This window comes from Scleropages formosus, chromosome 8 (assembly GCF_900964775.1).
Source record: "Scleropages formosus chromosome 8, fSclFor1.1, whole genome shotgun sequence".
Taxonomy (NCBI): domain Eukaryota; kingdom Metazoa; phylum Chordata; class Actinopteri; order Osteoglossiformes; family Osteoglossidae; genus Scleropages; species Scleropages formosus.
Window position 1 is genome coordinate 32,603,670 of NC_041813.1, and position 17,924 is coordinate 32,621,593.

The 17,924-nt window shown below is 54.4% G+C and overlaps 1 protein-coding gene across 2 annotated transcripts in view; it reads left to right on the plus strand.

Moving 5' to 3' along the window:
* The first annotated feature begins 298 nt into the window (after positions 1-298).
* The window catches only part of shank1 (SH3 and multiple ankyrin repeat domains 1), a 39,174-nt gene continuing 21,548 nt past the window's right edge, over positions 299-17,924 (plus strand). Inside the window, exons 1-8 of one of the 2 annotated variants that reach the window (XM_029254201.1) lie at positions 299-454; positions 630-756; positions 11,177-11,719; positions 14,292-14,495; positions 16,728-16,799; positions 16,948-17,056; positions 17,310-17,464; positions 17,604-17,771. In XM_029254201.1, the coding sequence (XP_029110034.1) occupies positions 11,228-11,719; positions 14,292-14,495; positions 16,728-16,799; positions 16,948-17,056; positions 17,310-17,464; positions 17,604-17,771 (1,200 nt within the window). In that variant the 5' untranslated portion in view covers positions 299-454; positions 630-756; positions 11,177-11,227. Of the gene's footprint in view, positions 482-629; positions 757-11,176; positions 11,720-14,291; positions 14,496-16,727; positions 16,800-16,947; positions 17,057-17,309; positions 17,465-17,603; positions 17,772-17,924 lie in introns of both variants that reach the window. The other variant, XM_029254202.1, reaches the window with a different exon arrangement.

Genomic DNA, 17,924 nt, shown 5'->3' on the forward strand with positions numbered 1-17,924 from the left:
GCGCCAGCTGTGTCTTGTTGCGTCTGCCTCTTGATGCAGTTATTGAAGGAGACGCTTCTGCATTTTGTGCCCGAAACACACTGCTGGACAATATGTGTTCTCCTCGCCGTGCCGCGCCGTCACAAGTGGGGAACGTCAAAGAGGAACGTGTGAGGATGGGGAGAAGGAGAGGGAGGGCAGCGGCGCTAAGAATGGAAGAGAAGAGAAGAGAAGAGAAGGAAGCAGCCAACCAGCGGACAGAGAGAACGACAGCCGCTTGAATGTGCTGCTGTGAAGAATGAGGTGGCGGGGAGGGGAGGGGAAGGGAAGGGAGGGGAAATGAGGGAGAGCGAGCGAGTGAGCGAGTGAGCAGAGCTCATGGTCACACCAGAGGAAAGAGAACTGTTACTACTGCTCTTACTGTGAGACGGGAGCAGCGATACACACTGACATGCACGGACTCACACCTAAACGTGTAAATCCTCCTTGTGCTCTTCTTACGGTATCTTTTTGTTTTTTTTTTTTCCTTCTCCATCTTCTTCTCTCTCACTTCTGTTTTGTCTCCCTCTCCCTCACTCATTCTTGCAACTGGCAGCTGCTGGACATTCCTTCCTTGACTCCCTGATCTGTCTCTCTCTTCTTCTTTGCAGAAAGGAGGATTCTGAAAACGGAGGAGAGGAAAGAAGGAGAGCAGCGCTGCACACAGTAAGAGAAGAAGCCTTCCTCCTTTGTGTGTCTGCAAGAGCGCCGATGAGGGACGCGTCGACGCGTGGATGGGTATGCACGGAGAGAAGGATGGAGAGGGATAATGGGGAGCTGGAGGAGAGCGGGGACAGGGGTGGCTTTGGGGAGAGTCCGAGCGCCGGGGGGCATCGGCTGAGGGGAGACGGAGGTGCTCGAGTTGCAGCGTTTAGCTGCGTGTGTCTCGTGCGCAGCAGCAGAGTGCATGGTGAGCGTGCTTTGTTGGAACGAGAGGCACGCGTGTCGGTGGAACGACGGCCGGGAGACGAGGCAGAGGAACAGAGGGGGAAGAAAGTGGAGTGTATCCATAGCGTGGCGAGGGAAGTGGTGCGGCATGGGGCTTGAGAGAAGCAAGGGTTAATGGGAGAAGGAGGACGAAGGCAGGCGGTGGATAGGATTGGTGGGCTGGTGTGTGTATGCGTGTCTGTATGTGCCATTGAACAGCGTGCAGTCTGACACACGGATTTTAAATTAAAGGGACCTTGAGCTCAACGTTGTTGCGTTCCCAGCCGCAAGCGCCAACACGTACGTGGACGTCACACACGTGCATGAAACATGGGCACTGTGATACAATGGATATGCTCTGTCTCTTTCTTTCTTTCTTTTTCTCTCTCATACACACACACACACACACACACACACAGGACCATGTACTGCATGGATGTATGATTGCTGCACAGATTTCGCCTGCGACTGGCATGGCTTCCACTGAGACGTGGACAGGGGAACTCCCACGCAAGTGTTTTTCTGAAAAGACTCAGACACTGAACGTTTCGCATGCTGGAGGACGCAGGCGCTCGGGCGCTCCCACTGCTCCTGCACAAACAGTGTGGTACATCTGTGAGGGAATCTGGCTAAATGGGAAGAGGAGAAGAGCAGAAGAGCACTTGCTCGGGTTTATCTTAGGCTACCCGAAAGGCATCAACTTCCATCTGGCTCAGCTATTAGCTCCGCCTCCTTACGTGAAGCGCGTAGTCCGTCACGGCTCCTTGGGCCTCACCTTGGGGATCAGACACGGCGTCTCTATGAAGCCACGGCCATCACAACAAGTTTCCTCTGCGGTAACTCTTCTGACACCTCCTGCTTCCTGTGCAGAGGAGGACGAGGATGAGATGAAGGTAGTCTGTCTCTTGGGGCTGCAAGGTGGAGCCCGCGGAAGGAGGTGCTCTCTGAATGGGCTGCACGGAGGGCAGATGCAGCGAGGCGCCCGCGGTTGCATCACGACGACGTGTTTGTAGGTGGGTCGCCTTAGAACGACTCGAGGCGGGCGACTAGCAGAGGGCTGCACATCAGCGGAGAATGTGTGAAACGCAAATGAGGAAAGCGAAAGGTGAATATGGTGAGCAGGAAAGCCTGCCTTACGCAGATGACCCGGAAGCTGTCGTGCACGCCGGCAGTTGAGAGAAGAGGGCCGGCAGGAAGCGCATCATGAGCGAATGAGCGAACAATTGGGCAGAGTGGCCGCTCGCAGGGAAACGAGGCGCCGGTGGCGCCGCTTCTTCGAAGGACAGGGAGCAGTGCTGGAGCCCCCTGGAGTCGGCCAACAGGTTCTCCTCCTGTCCTCCTAGCTCCTGTCCAGCCATCCATCGCTGAAGCGCCGTTGCCAGCAGGCTGACGTTTTGCAGCGCCCGACACGCGCCTTCTCCTCGGGTCGAGCCATCAGGAAGGCGGTCCTTCCAGCAGCCAGGGCGCAAACGCTCCGTGAACTCTGCCGACTCGCTGCGTTGTTCTTCCGCGGCGAGACGCACTGGGGGTGTAATGCAAAATACGATGTTTCGCGTAACGAGTGAATTTGGACACATTTTGACAAATGGATTCCTTCCGTGCTACAAACAAACGCTCATTATGGGCGATGACATTACTGCCAGACCTGGGCTGAGTGTAAGCGCCCGCCCGCGTTGTTCTGCTTGAATTAGCCCTGTTGGGAGCTGCGTTTCAGCACCGCGTTAACCACGTGCGTTGCGCGCACTCCACGCTTGAGCTCGCGTACGCATTCATTTGAGCGTATCCCTCTGCGTTTCCTTGCTGCCGCTCGGCAGTGCCACGAGTGCCGCTGGTGCCGGTAGCGTGAGTGGCCTTTGCTCTCTGCTTGACACGCTGGCCGGCCGGAGCGGGCGGCTCTCCTTCGGCGCTTGCTCCGCTGGCCGAACCCGTCCGCGTCACACGCGAGTCCTTGACCCCTGCTCCCCGTCCTCACCGCTTCCCCGCCTGAGGTGAACGACTGATCTGGGCCATGGCGTCTCCCCTGTGCTCTGGCCTACTTCAGTAATCTCCTTGTCTTCCTCTGCCTCCCTGCTTTCACGCATCCTCCCTTTGCCTTGTTCCACCTCTCGCTTTATCTGCTTTTTCCCTCTTCATTTTAGGCACGTCCCTTTCCTCTCTGCCTCTGTCTGCTGGTCCTCCATCACTCCGCCTGTCTGCTCGCCCCACTCTCGCTCGCTCTCTTTAACGGTGCTCTCGTCTGCCGATGTAACGGGGACCTCCGCAGATTCCCGCCGTTCCCAGACGAGATGCGCTTCGGCCTGGAGAGGAATGTCCACCCTGGCACTCGTCTCGGGTGCCTTTGCTCCCTGCTGTAGCTGTCTTGAGTCTCCCGTGTAGCTGTGGGGCCGGACGGCGGTCCCATAGAATTGCCTTGACCCGTCTATTCGTCCATGTGGGATTCTTTCGAGCGATGACAGGATTTTGGTGTCAGCACGCAAAGCCTCTTCCTGTATCGGTGTGAGGGTGGCAGAGTTTGTTTTACGGCTGCAGCGACGCTCCTTTGGCGCTTCCGATTGCCATCCCCTTGTCTCTACGCACGTGGTGCGCCCGCAACGGTCACAGCAATTGAACGACGACTTGCGCTGCTTTTTTGTCACGCCGCGCGGGCCGGACCAGCGGGGATTTAATTCATCCTAATTGTTCCTTTGAGGGGCCGCGATGTGGCGTTTCTCTGCCGTCAGCGATCGGAACTGACTCCGCAAAGAGGCTATTTTTAGAAGCAGATGCTTTATGAAAGCAGTGGCCCGGGGTGGCGCTTGCATCAGAGCGTACGGGTGCTGGCGCGTCGGAGCCGAGCAGCGGACGCTTTTGTGAATCAGGCGTGGCTCCTAGAGGACGAGTGTGAGCTCATCTCGTGCTAAGAGAAGGGAAAGGAGCTTGCACTTGCCCCGTCGCACCGCACCCGTACTGCGTTTGCACTGCATGTCAAAGCAGTCCGTGCCCGCTCGCTCTCGACGGACTCTGCCAACGGGGCATGCCCAGGACAGGGCCTTCTGTCCTCCTCTTGGAAACTGCGCGTTACCTCTGTTTCTCGGCACGAACCACATCCCACGTTTAGCCGAAGGAACGGCGAGTAGTTAACAGCGCGAGTCACTCCACTCATTGTTAGTATAATAAAAATGGTTATTGTCGAAGGCACTTCTACATGTATTTCACCACAATGTTTGAGCCTAGGGGTGTGGTGGCGCAGTGGGTTGGACCACAGTCCTGCTCTCCAGTGGGTCTGGGGTTCGAATCCCGCTTGGGGTGCCTTGCGGCAGACTGGCGTCCCGTCCTGGGTGTGTCCCCTCCCCCTCTGGCCTTACGCCCTGTGTTACCGGGTTGGCTCTGGTTCCCCCGTGACCCTGTATGGGACAAGCGGTTCTGAAAATGTGTGTGTGTGTGTTTGAGCCTAGTCCTGGTCTCCCTTGACAGTGACAGTTCCAGGAAATGCACCAGTGAATAAAAAGTCACCGTATGATTTTAACCCATTTTGAATCCGGAGGTCAAACTTGCGCGAGAGCTTTATTACAGTTATCGTCTGCCGTAGTACCATCATCGCATTGATAACGGCACAACTTTGTGAGTCGTTTCCCCTGTGTGTTCGCTGCAGTACAAGAGCAGAAGGCGTGCAGTGACCTGGTGCCAGCTTACTTTGGGTGGGAGGTGGCGGTGCGCTTGGGTGTCACTGAGTTGGTGAATCTCCTCTTTGCAGGACCCCCACGGGCTGGTATCTTTGCAGTGCTCCTCTTGACGCGTCTCCTTATACCTTTCCTCCGCGCGTGCCGCCGAGGTCTGCACGGTGATACTTTTCTCAAACACGCTGTCCAGTGTGGGGGTTTCCAGCAATCGGTGTGTGCAGCAACAGACATGATGAGCGGGTGTTGGGTGAAACACACAAAGGCATAAAGGCGTACACCAAGGGGTTGAAAACTGGCAGGAGGTGAATGCGTCCAGCACCTTCGCGAGTAGCACGTGGCCTCCGGGGTCGGCTTCCCAGGGGACTGGGACTTCGTGCCGATGTTCGTGGCTGACATCGTAAGGCGGCGAGCCTGTGTGCCTCCCTCAGCCCCTCTCTGTGCTGCTGAAGTTTCGCATCTTCACTGCCCACTACCGGTAGCTCGGGAGAAGGTTTGATGACCTGATTGCTGACCGCTGCCGCCGGCAGCCGATGGGAATTTATGCCGAAAACAGAGGGTAGGTGAGGGAGACTGGGAAGCGAGCTCCCTCGTAAGTGGAGCTGGGAGGGGGTTGTTAAAAACAAGGCTATCCGTGTGAAAGAGGAACTGCGATGTGTGCTGCTCCCCTCTCCGCAGACCCAATTTTTTGTGCCGCTTGCGGGCGTCACTCTCTGGGGGTTCGTGTGGCCCTTGAAGCGAAGGAGCGATGAACGCATTCGTCAGACAGCTGTTGAAGCGTTACGTGTGCTGCGAAAGCCTCATTCTTTGCGTCGCTTTCTCTGAGACGTCACTCTTGAGGGCGGCCGCGTGTCTCGACAGAGCGGCGTAGGCCATCGGCAACAGACTGCTCCCGATTCCTCATTGAACCGCTTGGGTCCTTTGATCGGTGACGAACAGGGTGCCGGTCTGACCCTGGGCTCTGTTACTCGCTGCTGTATTTATGGAAACAAGAGATGAATGGTTTGCGCCCTTGGAACCACCCACAGTGCCTCGAACAGGGATCTCTCTCATGTTCACCACAAACAGTTCCCACGCAACAGCAAGGGTTCGACCAGCAAGTGAGTCGACTTGTGGGTGAGGAGAAGGAAGGCATGTCAAGGTGGGAAGGTGGGTGGTGGCAGGGGGTGGGGTGGATGACTCTGAACGGCAATGGAGATATGTTCACGGTGCAGGGAGCCTTGTTGACCGAATAACGTCGAAGCGTTTACGTCATTTAGCTCATCACTTAACGCTTTCCTCGAAGCTGCTAGATACACCCGTAAAGGTGAACGAGTACCGCTGGTAACAGACGGGAAGCAAGAGCCCCGACTCGTCCTCGTCCTCCTCCTCCTCCTCCTCCTCCTTCGGAGGGTTCACACGCACCCAGAACAAGTCCCGACTGCATCTTCTGAGTTGGTCTTTTCTCAACTAGCTCTGTTTTTTGAGGTCTTTTCCCTTCTCGAGGAAAAAAGAGTAACCCTTGTCTTCCACAGGAAGACACCTGACAACTTCTGTCAGATTAAAGATCTCGAGACCAATACTAGAAGAGAGAAATGTCAAAATTGTGGGTCCCATTGTGGGTTTATGTGGCCATCTTAACGATGGGGGTGGATGATCCTTAACAGCAATGCAGATGTGTTCAAAGTGCAAGGGGCCATGTGGGGCAACTCCTCTGGCAGCACACACACGCTCTGTGTGTGGAGAGAAAGCCATGGACTTGGAAGAAAACGACAACTGAAAAACCGACTCAAGTTTCACCCTTACCGACCAAGACGGAAACGACCTCTCCTTTCTACCGTCCTCTGGTGACCTGGTGCATTTGTGCACGTACAGGACTCGTGTCAGAGCTGAGAGACAGGCAGTTTGTCCATCTGGCTCCATTTGGCATGCTCCTTTTCAAATAAAGGGCGGGCGGTGAACACGGTGGGAGAAATATGAACGAGAGAACGAGAGGGCCGTGTGTGAAGCGACCGGTGCCGCTACGTGTAACTCCCTTGAGTCCAGCAGTCAAATGAGCAGCACTCGAGAGGGAAACCTAAATTGTTACTGAAAAGTGGGCATAACGTTGGAAAGCATCTCGCCGTAAAGGAGAGGAGCGCAAACAGCCGGCGGCACTTTTGCCCAATCCAGGTGCCGTTGCAGGCTCCCAGAGAAGGTTGTCTTTTCGCTCTCCGGGCTGCTGACGGTTGCTAGCATGACAGCTTCTTCTAGTGATGGGCTCACGGGCCGGGGCAGTCCGTGCACGCGCAGGAGAGCTACGCATCTTGCGATCGCGGAGCCTGATCGCGCAACGTGAGCGTGGCGGTCACAGCCGTGTTCGCGGCAGTGCCGCTGGCGTAGCTCCTGCGCGTCTCGTTCTTCCTTCTTCTTGTTAATTGCTTTGGCCAACTTCTTTTCTTGTACCGCGGCAGCAAACCTCCTGGAGTTCTTGAAATCGAGAGAGCGAGAGGAGGATGACGGTGAAAGAGAGGGAGAGACGGATGAAGAGAGACGGGGCCGTCGGAGGGTACGACGTGGAAGGAGGAGTGTGCTGGGAGCCAGAGGAAGGGATATTTGTGACGAGGGACTCGGAGGAAGAGTAGAAGTGAAAGGGAGCGAAGAGACGCAGGTGTGAAAGCACGAGGAAGGCTTAGAGAGGAGAAGAGCGACCGCTCTGATATCCGACTGCGCCGATCAACCTACGTAGCGCAGACAGAGACGATAAAACTCGCCTCCCCTCTCCCCTCTGTCCTTAAGACGTGTAGTACGTTGCTTCTGTGTCATTCTGGGTGATGGTAATTGGTAAGAATTTAGTATACATTACAGAAATGCTTGTGGAGGTTCAGCCTGAGTAACAGGAAAGTGAAAATTAAAACCCTTCTGTACTGCAGCGTTTTCAGGGTCTCCTCAGCCTGTCGATGATCTGTGGCAGGAACACTGAAGGGACGCAAATGGCTCTGCGTTTCCCCGGGTGTCACGCGGCTCCGGTCCTCTGGCTCGTTGCTCGCGGTGACACGGACCGGGTCGTGTGAGTTCAGGCCTCCGCCGAAGTCTGCAGCCCTTGTGATGTGGACGGTCGGATTCGGATGGTTCCGCGCACACCGTGCGGGAGTCGTATGCTGGCGTGCGCCAGAGATACGTGCGAGTCGCGCGGTTCACGGGCACCTCTCCCTCCGTTTTTTTACGTTTAAAACGCGTGACTTCCGTGACAGGACCGAGGATGCGCGTCCTTCGGAATGCATCCTGCAGAAGTCTTTACGGTTGTGTCTTTCACCAAGAGCCGTAAGATGCCAAGCGTGACATATTGTAAAAAGTGGAAAAAAAAGAAACAGTAGCTGCTGCATGGGGGCGCGGGGGCGCGGCAGCGCGGCGGGTTGTCCGGGTCACGCTCTCTGGTGGGTCTGGGGTTCGAGTCCTGCTCGGCGTGCCTTGGGGCGGACTGGCGTCTCGTCCGGGGCGTGTCCCCTCCCCCTCCAGCCTTGCGCCCTGTGTTGCCGGGTTAGGCTCCGGTTCACCGCGACCCCGCTCGGGACAAGCGGTCTCAGCCAGCGTGTGCGTCTGTGTACTTGCTGCGTGTAACGCTGACACCCGAGTACAAAGCACCGTCGTCAAGAGAATACGTTACGGCAAGGGGGAACCGCAGATGAAAAATGTTTTTAAAGTATTCTTTTTTTTCTCATAATTTCAGATGTTTAGGTGTGCTCAAGTCATGCAACAGGCGTATACCAGAAGCCGTTGAGCCTTCGAGCCTTTGTCGGTACACCAGAGATCCCTGAGGAACCCACTTCTTCTCACTTCTTCTTTCCTGCTGCAGAAATGTGGTGAAGTTCGCTGCTGTGCTGAATGTTCACAAGACTGCGTTGGATGTATTTCTTCTGTTTCTTTGCTGGCGACTAATGGACGTTGCGATGGCACTGCTCAACTTGTGACGGATCCCTCTGGTATTCATTTTCATGCCATGGTTCTCCGCAGCGTGCCACCGTGCTGCATGCGCTCAGGTGCGTTACGGTTTACAGGCCTTAGCTAGGGAGCGCTGGCACCGGGGAGCAGGATCGCTGGTGGCTGACAGCGGCTGGAAGTGATGACACATGCTGGTGATGACTGTCTCGTGGCTGGTGTTGGTCGACTGTGGTCGCTGAGCGCTAAGTCACGTGTTTGTGCGTGTCCTGAGCGGTCACGTATCCGCCGTTGATGTTTTTTCTATATTATGTTCAAAGAAGAGAATCGCTTCCTCACCAGGAGCTACAAGATGGCAAAGTCTGAACGAAAGGTTGATCGAGGGCTCAACTGCCGAGCTTAATTTCCTGCGCAAGTAGGACCGGTCGGGTCTGTATTGCGTAGCCTCTGCCCTCTCCTTGTCGCGCTCTGTCACTCAGTTTTGTGTCAAGGCTGTGCGTCTGCCTCGCGTTCATGCCTGGAGCTCTGCTCTCCCCACTATTCCCAGAATAAGCGCACTTTGTAAGCGCACCTTCGGGCTGCATGAAGTGTGCATATACAGTGTCTCCAGTGTCTTTTGGTACTCGTGAACATATGTCATGTCCTTTTTTATGTCCAGCATCATGCGCTTTTTGTAAAATACAGGGTGCGTGAACTTGCACTGTATTTTGCTCTGGAGGATTTCAAACGCTTGGCAGGATGTGTGTGAAATATTCAAGTTATGCCAGGTTCTACTCCTTCGTGCTTGAGAATTTTTTGGTCATCTCAATTTTCATCATGCAGACTAGGGGAAGAGCATTGCGGGGTCAGTGTTCGGGAGCGCCGGGAAAGTCGGCGGCTGCCGTGCCTGGCCGGCCAAGACAGACCTTTCGCTTTGTTCGTCCGTCTGAACGTTTCGTTCTGGGTGTTCTCCTTGAGTCATAGGTTGCTCCTGAACCCATGGCTGGAGCATCACATGCATGCCCTTTCCTCCTTTGGCTTTATCTCGAAAAGTAGAGGGTTCCCGAAGAAACGTGCCTTCGTCCAAGGTTCCTCTCCGAGACCTGGGGGGGCGTGCGGCTGGTGCGAGAGGGCAGGGGACAGAGGCAGATTGAGAAAGAGAGTGAGAGAAATTGGATGCTCCACTTTTGTGCTGTGAAAGTGGGGCGATCTGTTCCTTGGAACTTTCCCAGCAAAATTTCCTGGGGACCAAGACACTGAAAATATCCATCTAAATACATGCTCCGTCCTACATAGAGTGAAACGGATAGAGAGTACGAGAGGGGCACAGTAAGAGTTCCGTAAGTAGGGTACAACATGCATGACCACTGTGTGAACAAGCAGCCCCTTCTAGCCAGCTGAGAAAGCTTGGCTCGCAGTAACGCTCAGCAGCACTCCTAGAAATAGTTCGAAGGTCAGCTACACAGTGGAGGCCAGAAGGACATAGGACTGAAGAACCTCAGAACAACCTAGAAAGTGAGAAAGCCGCAAGCAAACGGTGAAGGGAAGCGGACGAAGTGGGCCTGCGGCGTGCCCGAAGGCCTCTTCTCCGCTGGCAAGTTGAACCGCCTGCCGCATCGCTCCTTTGGCAGGCCCGTGCCGCCAAGGCTCTCGCTCCTGCCAACCGTATGGCTCCGTTGGGCTTCTCTCGCGGCCCCAACGCCGGGCCCTCGTCCAGACCGTCCTTCCAGCTTTCTCTGTCGTTCGCTATCGTCTATGATCCGATCTCTCGTCATCCTTGCCTCTTTTCCCCTGTACTCTCTGCCCGATATTGTCTTTAACCTCTCTTGTTCGCTCCCCCGCTCTGAGGCCCTGCTGTGCCTGAGCTCCTCCTCCGTCTCCTCTGGCTTCTACATTTTCATTCCTGAAACATCCTGTGTGCTTCCATCTCGCCATTCGTGCCCTTTCCTGCTGCTCCAGTGCATTTCACTGCACCTTGCAACCTTCTTTTCCCCTTTTCAAAGCCCCTCTGTGGCGCTGCCTGCTCCGGCCTCCGTGGCCCCGTTTGCCTCTCTTCTTCTTCTTCTTCTTCTTCTTCCTCCTTTCATCCTCTTCGATCCGATGGCACAGCGGTAGGCAGAGATGGAATTCGCACTTTAATTTTTCGTTTCCTTCCCCAATTAGTCGGCTCTTTCACGCAGTGGCAGCCCCCGACCCCCTGTGAATTTCTGCAGCCCTTAACTGCACCGGTGCTCGTGTGGCCAGTTGGGGTGCAGCGTGGCTGATGAGCTGGGCTCGGTGTCCAGGTGTTGTGCAAACATTGTGTTGTCGCTCTCTAGATTCTTCCTCTTGTCTCATTTGGCGAACGCCTCTCCTCCTTTCTTTTCCTCACCTTCCGACGGCTCATGTCCGGTCAATCGATCTGGCTCATCCCACAGCCTGAGGGGCACGTGCATTCATCACGTGTCCCGGACGGTAGCATTCTGAAGCATAACGTGAGCGGTCGTGGCTGTTCCTACAGGTTATTGAAAGATGTCCACTTCAGGCTGCAGCTGTTGTGACAAACAGCTACACCAGAAGCAAGGTGCAGCAGGTAGAAGTGGGGTTTTTGTCTGGTACCCTACTCTTCATCACTTGTGTTGGTGTGGTGTGGTGTTCAGGGTCATTACATACAGTGTTGTCCTCTCTGATCTCCTCTTCCTTCTTCTTCTCCTCACCAGTGAGTCTCCGGAAATGATGCCATTGCCAATGGTGCCACCCGCCTTGTCGCCATGACGATGCCGTTCAGCCCCCTCTCCAGTGATGAGGAGCAGCAAAGGATGCTGGGAAACAGCCAACACCTATATCCAGGGGCAGAAGACGAGGATGAGGAGGAGGACGAGGGAGAGGAAGATGAGGGCGAGGAAGATGAAGGAGAGGAAGGAGAAGATGATGACAATGGAGAGCTGGAGCGGGAAGAGGAAGAAGATGTAGATGAGGACGAAGTGGAGGAAGGAGGGCATCCGCACGGGGACAGGCGCGATGGCCCCAGGCAACCGGGCAACGTGGTTGGACGCCAGATGGGAGACAGACAGCTGCGCTCTGGAAATCCAGGATTCGCCGCCAACCCCTATTTGTCCAACCCAGGACCCACTCACCAGCAACCGAGCAGTCAGGTGCAGCAGCAGCGGAGGCGAGAGCGCAGTGGCAGCGTGGCCCCGTCTGATGACACACACATCTCCATGATGGTGTTCCGCATCGGCATCCCCGACATCAAACAGACGGTCAGTCCGCACCTCGGGCCCCCCTCAGGTCCTCTCTCCTGTTCTCGCGCGTGCCGCCTCTGTGCGATACCCACGTGTGCGTGGGAGCATGATACACTGAGAGGGAGTGCAGAGGTGTGAGGGTGGAGGCAACTCTGGGCACCGTGTGGTTCTTCACACATGACACCTGTAGCAGACAGTTCTGTAGCAGACGGTTTTGTAAGGAGGAGACGTTGACCCGGGGCGGCGCTGCTCGGGGTGACCCGGCACTTGGATCGAGGAGCACGTTTGTGGTTTGCCGTTTGGCCTGCGAGCCCCAGGGACTGCGAATGAACGAAACGTACGGCGCGAAGCCCGCGAGCCTCGCCAGCCGGGATCTCGCGTGATGACACGCCTTCGGAAGGCCGCTCCTTTCTAGTGCGTTCGTACGGAGTTCTGCCCCCCGTTCAGTCGCACGGCTGTCACATACTGGGTTCATGAGAACACGAGGCCTTTTGAAACCCAGACTGCTCCCGACCTGCAACACGGACATGGCAGTGCGTGAGAGTTTACGTAAAAAGTCCCGTTGCCGGCTGCCGTCTCAGCTGCTCTGCGCTCACGTCTTAGTTGAAGGTTCTTTCCCGGGGTCACTTCTGGAATCAAGTGGTTCGGCGCACATTGAGTGTCACCTCAGAGGACTCCCTTTGTACATTTCTCCGTAACCCTTACTGAACACAGTCAGTGGCCGTACACACGTGTGTGAGAGTAACCCTTGCAGCAGTCAGTGGAGATGGTGGTGATGCCCTAGTGCTCGCGTGTGCCGATGTGTGGCACCCCTCCAGGATTTCACTGTGTAGCACGTGTTGCAGGCACCACGGAGCAGCGCAGCTGCTCGCTGTCCTGGGACCCCCCGTAAGTGGACCGGGAAGCGCTCTGCGTTCCTGTGCTAGAAAAAGTGTGCTTCCAGGCTCCCGCGTTCTGATTTATTATTGATCTGTGTGTGCGAGATGCTGTCTCTCGCCATCTATTATTTATGATTCTGCATTTATTCAGACAAGTTGAGATAAAAGTTTAATTGTGGTGGGTGGGCTGATAACAACAGGGTCACAAGTGATGCAGGTTCCACACCCAGGCTGGCTCTGCGTTATCTTCCCCGTGCCTCTTTAGCTCCTGTCATGCTCTCTGTTTGGAACACATGCCCCCGCCCCCGCCCCCGCCCCCGCCCCCACCCCCTCCTACACCCCCACCTCGTGCTCCCTCAGCGGTCCCAGTGCATTCAGCCTGTTCTACATGTCAGCTAATTTGCCCTCAATAAATGCTAATTGCTTGTTAATTGTGTTTTAATGGGATTGCAGAGAGGAGGGCGGTGCGACAGCGTAAATGTTGTAAGTTGAAAGCATAAGGCTCCCCGTGTCAAAGCCCGCGGCAAACACAGGCGCACCACTTTGTGGTTCCAGTTGAGCACAACCCCAGGCCTGGAGAAAGCTGGGCGTTTGCAGACGTGCAAGAAGCTGGAAGCGGCAGAATGGACAGAGCACAACCTTCGGCGCCTCGACGGAGTCGGAGGCAGCGGCGCTCATTGCAGCGCTCATCCCAGCGTCACACACGCACAGCTGTCGTACACACAAAGCTGCCCTTTGTTTTTATCAATGGGGTGCCTCAGTCATGGCTGTTTAAGCATCGTTGGAGTGTGTGAGATGGAGCGAGCAAGAGAGAGAGCGAGTGTGTGTGCGTGTGCGTGTGCGTGTTACCTCTCTTGCGTTTACTGACAGTCCCGATGTTCTCCACATCTCATTCTCTTATGAGCTCTTGGTGAACACTCAGCTATGGTTTCCCAGAGCACCACTTGCATGACCGTTTGTACATGTGTTCTCTCTCTCTCACACACACACACACACACACACAATTGCGCCCAAACACCATCCCATAATACTGTCTCACAGGGAGCAGCATGGCGTTTCTATGACAACTTGCAGCTTGCGCCACTAATGAACAGGTTGCCATAGCAATGGGGTTGGCTGTGCACGAAAGTGAGAGACTAAATGAAAAAAAGAATTTCACACTCGTCCAGCACATCACTGCGTGGTAAAGGAGTGCAAGTTTGTCATTCTTAGAATGCGAGCACGTGTGTTACGACTCGAGTGAGTGACCGTATTGTTCACCCAAACGGGGCTTGAATGTAAGACTGGTTGTGTGTGTGTCTCTCTCTGGATAGCACTGATCTCCCCAGCGGGTCACAGGGATCTCCCAGCTTCAGCTTCTCCTGCGTATTCAGGTGTTTGCACTGAGTTCAAGTGGAAGCAGCGCTGTGTGCTACATGATCATCGCAGGAACTCTGCTCCATTGGCATGCCGTCGTCACCCAGGAGCTGTCAGATTGGCTGCTTTGGAATTTTGTGGTGGGCTCATGTAGTGAATTGATTTTAGTCAAAGTAAATAGATGTTTCACGCAGCCCCCTTTGCTGAGATGTCCTGGGTTCCTCCTTTCGTTGTTCATGTGTCTCAATTTGACTGGCTCCTCTTTCTGCCAAAGGGCCGGCAGATCTGATGATGCCGAATGTGGTCCTCGTTTCTCACGAGCAGTTGCCGTTCCATTCTCCTGTCCCACGCCGCAGAAGTGTCTGCGGTTCAACCCGGATGCAACAGTGTGGCGGGCCAAGCAGCAGGTGCTGTGTTCACTCACGGAATCGCTGCGGGATGTGCTCAACTATGGCCTCTTCCAGCCGGCCACCGATGGCCATGACGCCAAGTTCCTGGAGGAGGAGCGACTACTGCGAGAATACCCACAGTCCTTTGAGAAAGGGGTACCCTATCTTGAGGTATGCTATCTTCTTAACAAGATGCCCGTCAGCAAGTACCATGCTGTAAACAGCTGTATACTCTGCTTCACTCTTCCGTCATTCATTTCAGAATTGGTTTATACAGTAATTATCATACATTGTAACACAGTGGTTCTCAACCTTTTTGAGGTACCCATGGACTCCTGTACATATATATGCGTGTGTGTATAATATGCAAAGAAATCCTATTGTTTCAGCATAAATATACTTTTGGTGCATCTACAAATTGTACACAAATGGACAGACCCAAAATTGCTCTACTATTCACAATTTGTAGATTATTTGTCATCAACCTGTCTGCAGCGTTGGACACCGTCGACTACCATATCCTACCCGCTTCTCATAGACAGCTTGCCCTCAAAGGAGCGGCACTGAACCGGTTTGAGTCCTACCTATCAGGTAGATCGTACCACGTGGTCTGACGTGGCTCCCTGTCTTCTCCTGAGCGTCTCTCAGCCGGTGTTCCTCAGGGCTCAGTGCCGGGACCCTTACTCTTCTCCATCTACACCTCTTCTTTCAGCTCTGTCTTCGCCTCCTACCGATTCTCCTATCGCTGCTGTGCTGACGATACCCAGCTACAGACATTTCCTCACGCGTCACCTGTGTCTCTGTGACATCTCGGCTCGGACGACTGATGATCATCTACGAGCGAACCTCTCCAACCCAACTGGTTCGTCCGCATTCTGAACTCTCAATCAAAGCGGAACCCTTGCTCATTTCGCCTGCTTTGTTGACCGAGAGCCCAGGAATAACGATCGACTCGCGTCTCTGGTTCTCCCGACACGTCTAACCCATAGCCTGAACCCGCAGATACATCCTGCGTAAAATCGACAGGATCCGCCCTTTTCTCACAACAAATTACACAGCTCCTGTTCCACATCGCGGCGATTATCCCGCCTGTGCGACTGCCACTTTCTCCTGTCTGGCCTTCCAGTGTCCGCCATCTCCAGGCCTCTCCGGCTGGTGCAGAATACCGCGGTACAAGTTGCGTTTGACCTGCCAAAGCGTTGCTCTGTCTCTCACCTCCTCATCCCTCTCCATTGGCTTCCTGTTTCTGCCCGCATCAGTTTCAAGACACTGGTCACGACCCACCAGACCATTAATGGATCTGAACCCCGATAGCTACAGCACCCGATCAAGTTCAAGTGGTTTTTATTGTCGTTCCTCTATATACTGTAACTTGTGCACAGTGGAACAAAATGTCATTTCTCCGGAGACCAGGGTGCAACGCAGAACAGTACGCATCGCTATGCTCCTGCTAGCCTACTATGTTCTTCCACCTCTGGGTGCTCGGTGGTCCCACTCGCTACAGATCCAAAATCAAAAGTCAGAAGATACTCGGTTCTGCCTCCATGCAATGGACTGAGCTCCCTGTGTCCCTCAGCACTGCTGAATCCCTCTCGATGATCAAGAAGGGTCCCCAAAATGCACCTTTCAGACCCACTTCTGTCCTGATCTTCTGTGTACTCCATAAATTTACATGTCATCTATTCTTCATTTATACAAATACCTTTGTATTTCCATATGCTTCCATATCGGTTCCATAGTCTCCTCTTCATGCGATGATATTGTTAATGTGATCTGTTTTAGCATTTTGTGTTCCGCGCCAGTTCTATAGGCAGCTACCCATGTACTGTATGCTGTTTTAAACAGTGACATGAGGAAAAACTGACTGTACTTTCATGTTTGCTTATTTATATATCCCATTGGAGAAAAGTGTCTGTTGAATGAATAATTGAAAATGTAATACACACACACACATTTTTCGAACCGCATGTCCCATACGGGGTCGCGGGGAGCCGGAGCCTACCCGGCAACACAGGGCGTAAGGCCAGAGGGGGAGGAGACGCACCCAGGACGGGACGCCAGTCCGCCGCAAGGCACCCCAAGGGGGACTCGAACCCCAGACCCACCAGAGAGCAGGACCCGGTCCAACCCACTGCGCCACCGCGCCCCCTGAAAATGTAATATTTCACTGAAAATGAACAAATGGAAAATGTACCATATTGGAGGAAAGCCCTGAGGTACTCCTTTTTAAGCCTTGAGGTACCCCCAGGGGTCACGTGCTCTGGGTTGAGAACTACTGCTACAGCATAACTTTTGGCAGCACTTTGTAATGGGGTGAGGGAGTGAGATGAATGAGAGTAGAGATGAGGAAAAAGAATCGGTTTTTTAATGACGACTGGGTCTTGCTGTCTGTCTCTCTTTCAGTTTCGTTACAAGACCAGAGTGTACAAACAGACCAATCTGGATGAGAAACAGCTGGCTAAACTGCACACTAAGGTGAAGGAGTGTATCGTGCAGTCTGCATCGTACACTCTGATTATTAACTCCCCATCACACATGCATCGCACAGTGTGTCGCACCTTTCAACCTCAGTGTAGCGTCAGTGCTTGTCATTAACCTCCACTACCGCCCCCACCCTTCACAGGCCAGTCTGAAGAAATTTCAGGACTACACCCAAAGTGGCTCAGTGGAGAAGATGGCTAAGCTGCTGGACAAGGGACTCGATCCGAACTTCCAAGACCCCGAGAATGGAGGTGAATCTTACACAAAATTTTGAAGCTGAAAAGCTCAGTGGCCTTGGAATGAGAACTCGAGCACATGTATTTGCGTAAGGTGTGCTCCCTCGTGTACCTCGTGTACCGCAGTACCTGAGCAGAGCTCTCTAGTGACGCTGCACTGTCACGTGTTACCACTGCGGGTCAGTGCAGGACTCTTGATGCATGTTCACATACTGCAGGTCTTCTGCTTGTGTTGTAATGCAGCCTCTCTCACACTCTCTCTGGCCAGAGACTCCCCTAACGCTGGCAGTTCAGTCTGAGAGCAGCGGCGGGGAGGGCATTAGGGTCCTGATTCTGGGAGGTGCCCACATTGACTTCCGGGCCAAGGATGGCCTCACTCCCCTCCACAAAGCTGTGCGATCCCACAACCACACAGCGCTGCTGGTAACTGTCCAGCTGTTGACTCCTGTTCTCCCATCTTCATGTGCATTTCTCCGTGCATAAAGTAAATGGCACCTTTTCAAGGGTCACTTGGGACAGAGTAGCTTCAGAGGCCCACACAGTGCCGCTTTCCTCTCCCCAGGCCCTCCTGTCAATGGGAGCCTCTCCAGACTACAAAGATCGCAGGGGGCTGACCCCGCTGTACCACACTGTGCTGACAGGGGGCGACACGTCGTGTTGCGAGACCCTACTGTACCACAGGGCTAAGCTGGGTGTGAGGGACGAGAATGGCTGGGATGAAACTCACCAGGTAACCCCTGTGGTCCAGCAGAGCACCCAGAGTCTGTTTGCATCAGCATATGTCCGAGTGTGAGTGTGTGTCTCTGTGTGCGTGCGTGCGTGCGTACAATGTGCGCGATGCAGCGTGCGGCCCTTTAGGTCAGCCTTTCTCTGCGTCCATCCC